Below are 1,395 nucleotides of genomic sequence, written 5' to 3' on the forward strand. Positions count from 1 at the left end.
AAAACGTAGGAGCCTGCCCTTTCCCTGTACGGGAAATCAGTCTGGCAGCCTGGGATGGTATATGCTGAGAATTGCTCGTTAGTAGGCAATGTGGTTAATAGGCGATTGGCATGTGACTGGAAGGTCCTTCTTGCCGGTGTTTGCCATCTGCCTCGCTGCCAAGGGGATGCTCAGGTCCCCGGTGCCTGGCTGCGGCCGCTCTGCCTGCCATGGCTGTCTGCAGCTCACCCCGCCTTTCCCTGCGCAGCCGCAACGACAGCACCATCACCTGCACCATGCCATCCGCGGAGCTCACCACGGCCGTGCGAGTCTGTGTTCAGTTCGAGAACAAGTCTTGTGCCAGCTACAACATCACATTCAAGTATGAGAAGAACCCGATTATATCAGACATCAACCCCAAAAAGAGCCAGATCAGGTGAGATCCCTCCCCCAGAGCAGACAGCCAAGTCTGCCAGGGTTTGTCCTCCTTTTGTGGCCTTTGTTGAGATCAGGCTCTTGAGTTTTGCCAAATGCAAAAGTGAACAGTGCTCTCCCATCAAAGCACAGAGCTAATTGGAGTATCCTGGCATAGCCTGCTGCAGGGAACACGAGCTTGCCCTGTCTGTGCTCCAAGCCATCCAGGTGCTGCGTAGATCCTGAGCAAACCCCATGTCAGGAGCCCCAGGAGCCATCGAAGCACAGCCAGGAGGCAGGGTACGGCATCAGGGCCCTGTGCCACGTGATTGTAGCATCATGACTTCCATTTCGGAGCTGGCACATGTCTGCATCTGCCTGCAAAAGAGAGGGTCAGCTCCAGGCTGCTGGGAGAGGGTCCTGCAGGGAGAAAGGGGCTTTCTCAGCCCTGGGGTTTCACACATCACCTTGCGGACATGTGCACAGGGGCATCGCAGAGCACTCAGGGTGCTTCAGGGTACCCCAGCACTGGTGAAAAGGAGGTCTCACACACCAGCACTGTCCTTAGCTCATTTCAGGGCATTTAGGGCATGGAAAGAAGTCGGGCTTGGTAACTGTACTGTGTACATCTGGTGGGTGCTTCAGGAAGGTTCAGGTGGTGGCTCTATGAGACCCTGAGGATTTTTCTTGGCACTAAAGCTGCTGGAGGATAAGCTGAGATTTGTAATTTTGGATTTCAGCCTTCCTCGAGGTCACAGTATTGAATTTTTAAAGTGTGTTGCTTTTAATTTCATGTCTCTCCATGGAGCTCTCAGGCTCCCGTTCCTTTGGAGACCATGGTGAAATCCCACCTTCCTCAGCTGTGGAGCCTGGAAAACCCGGGGCTGACCAAGGACTCTGAGAGTCCAGCTCCTGTGCCTGCAGGACCGTGGCGAAAGCAGCCAGCCCAGGGCACGAGCCTGGAGCAGGCTGTGGCAGTCCGATCCCCTTGGAGCACAGCCG

At 55.2% G+C, this 1,395-nt stretch overlaps 1 protein-coding gene across 1 annotated transcript in view; it reads left to right on the forward strand.

The window, feature by feature from the left end:
- PLXND1 (plexin D1) overlaps positions 1–1,395 on the forward strand; it is a gene marked incomplete at its 5' end in the record, with an annotated part of 59,199 nt that overhangs the window by 26,526 nt on the left and 31,278 nt on the right. Inside the window, one exon of the mRNA XM_010175999.1 lies at positions 248–415. Within this exon, the coding sequence (XP_010174301.1) occupies positions 248–415 (168 nt within the window). The remainder of the gene's footprint in view (positions 1–247; positions 416–1,395) is intronic.

This window comes from Antrostomus carolinensis, unplaced genomic scaffold (assembly GCF_000700745.2).
Source record: "Antrostomus carolinensis isolate BGI_N321 unplaced genomic scaffold, ASM70074v2 scaffold34079, whole genome shotgun sequence".
Lineage (NCBI taxonomy): Eukaryota > Metazoa > Chordata > Aves > Caprimulgiformes > Caprimulgidae > Antrostomus > Antrostomus carolinensis.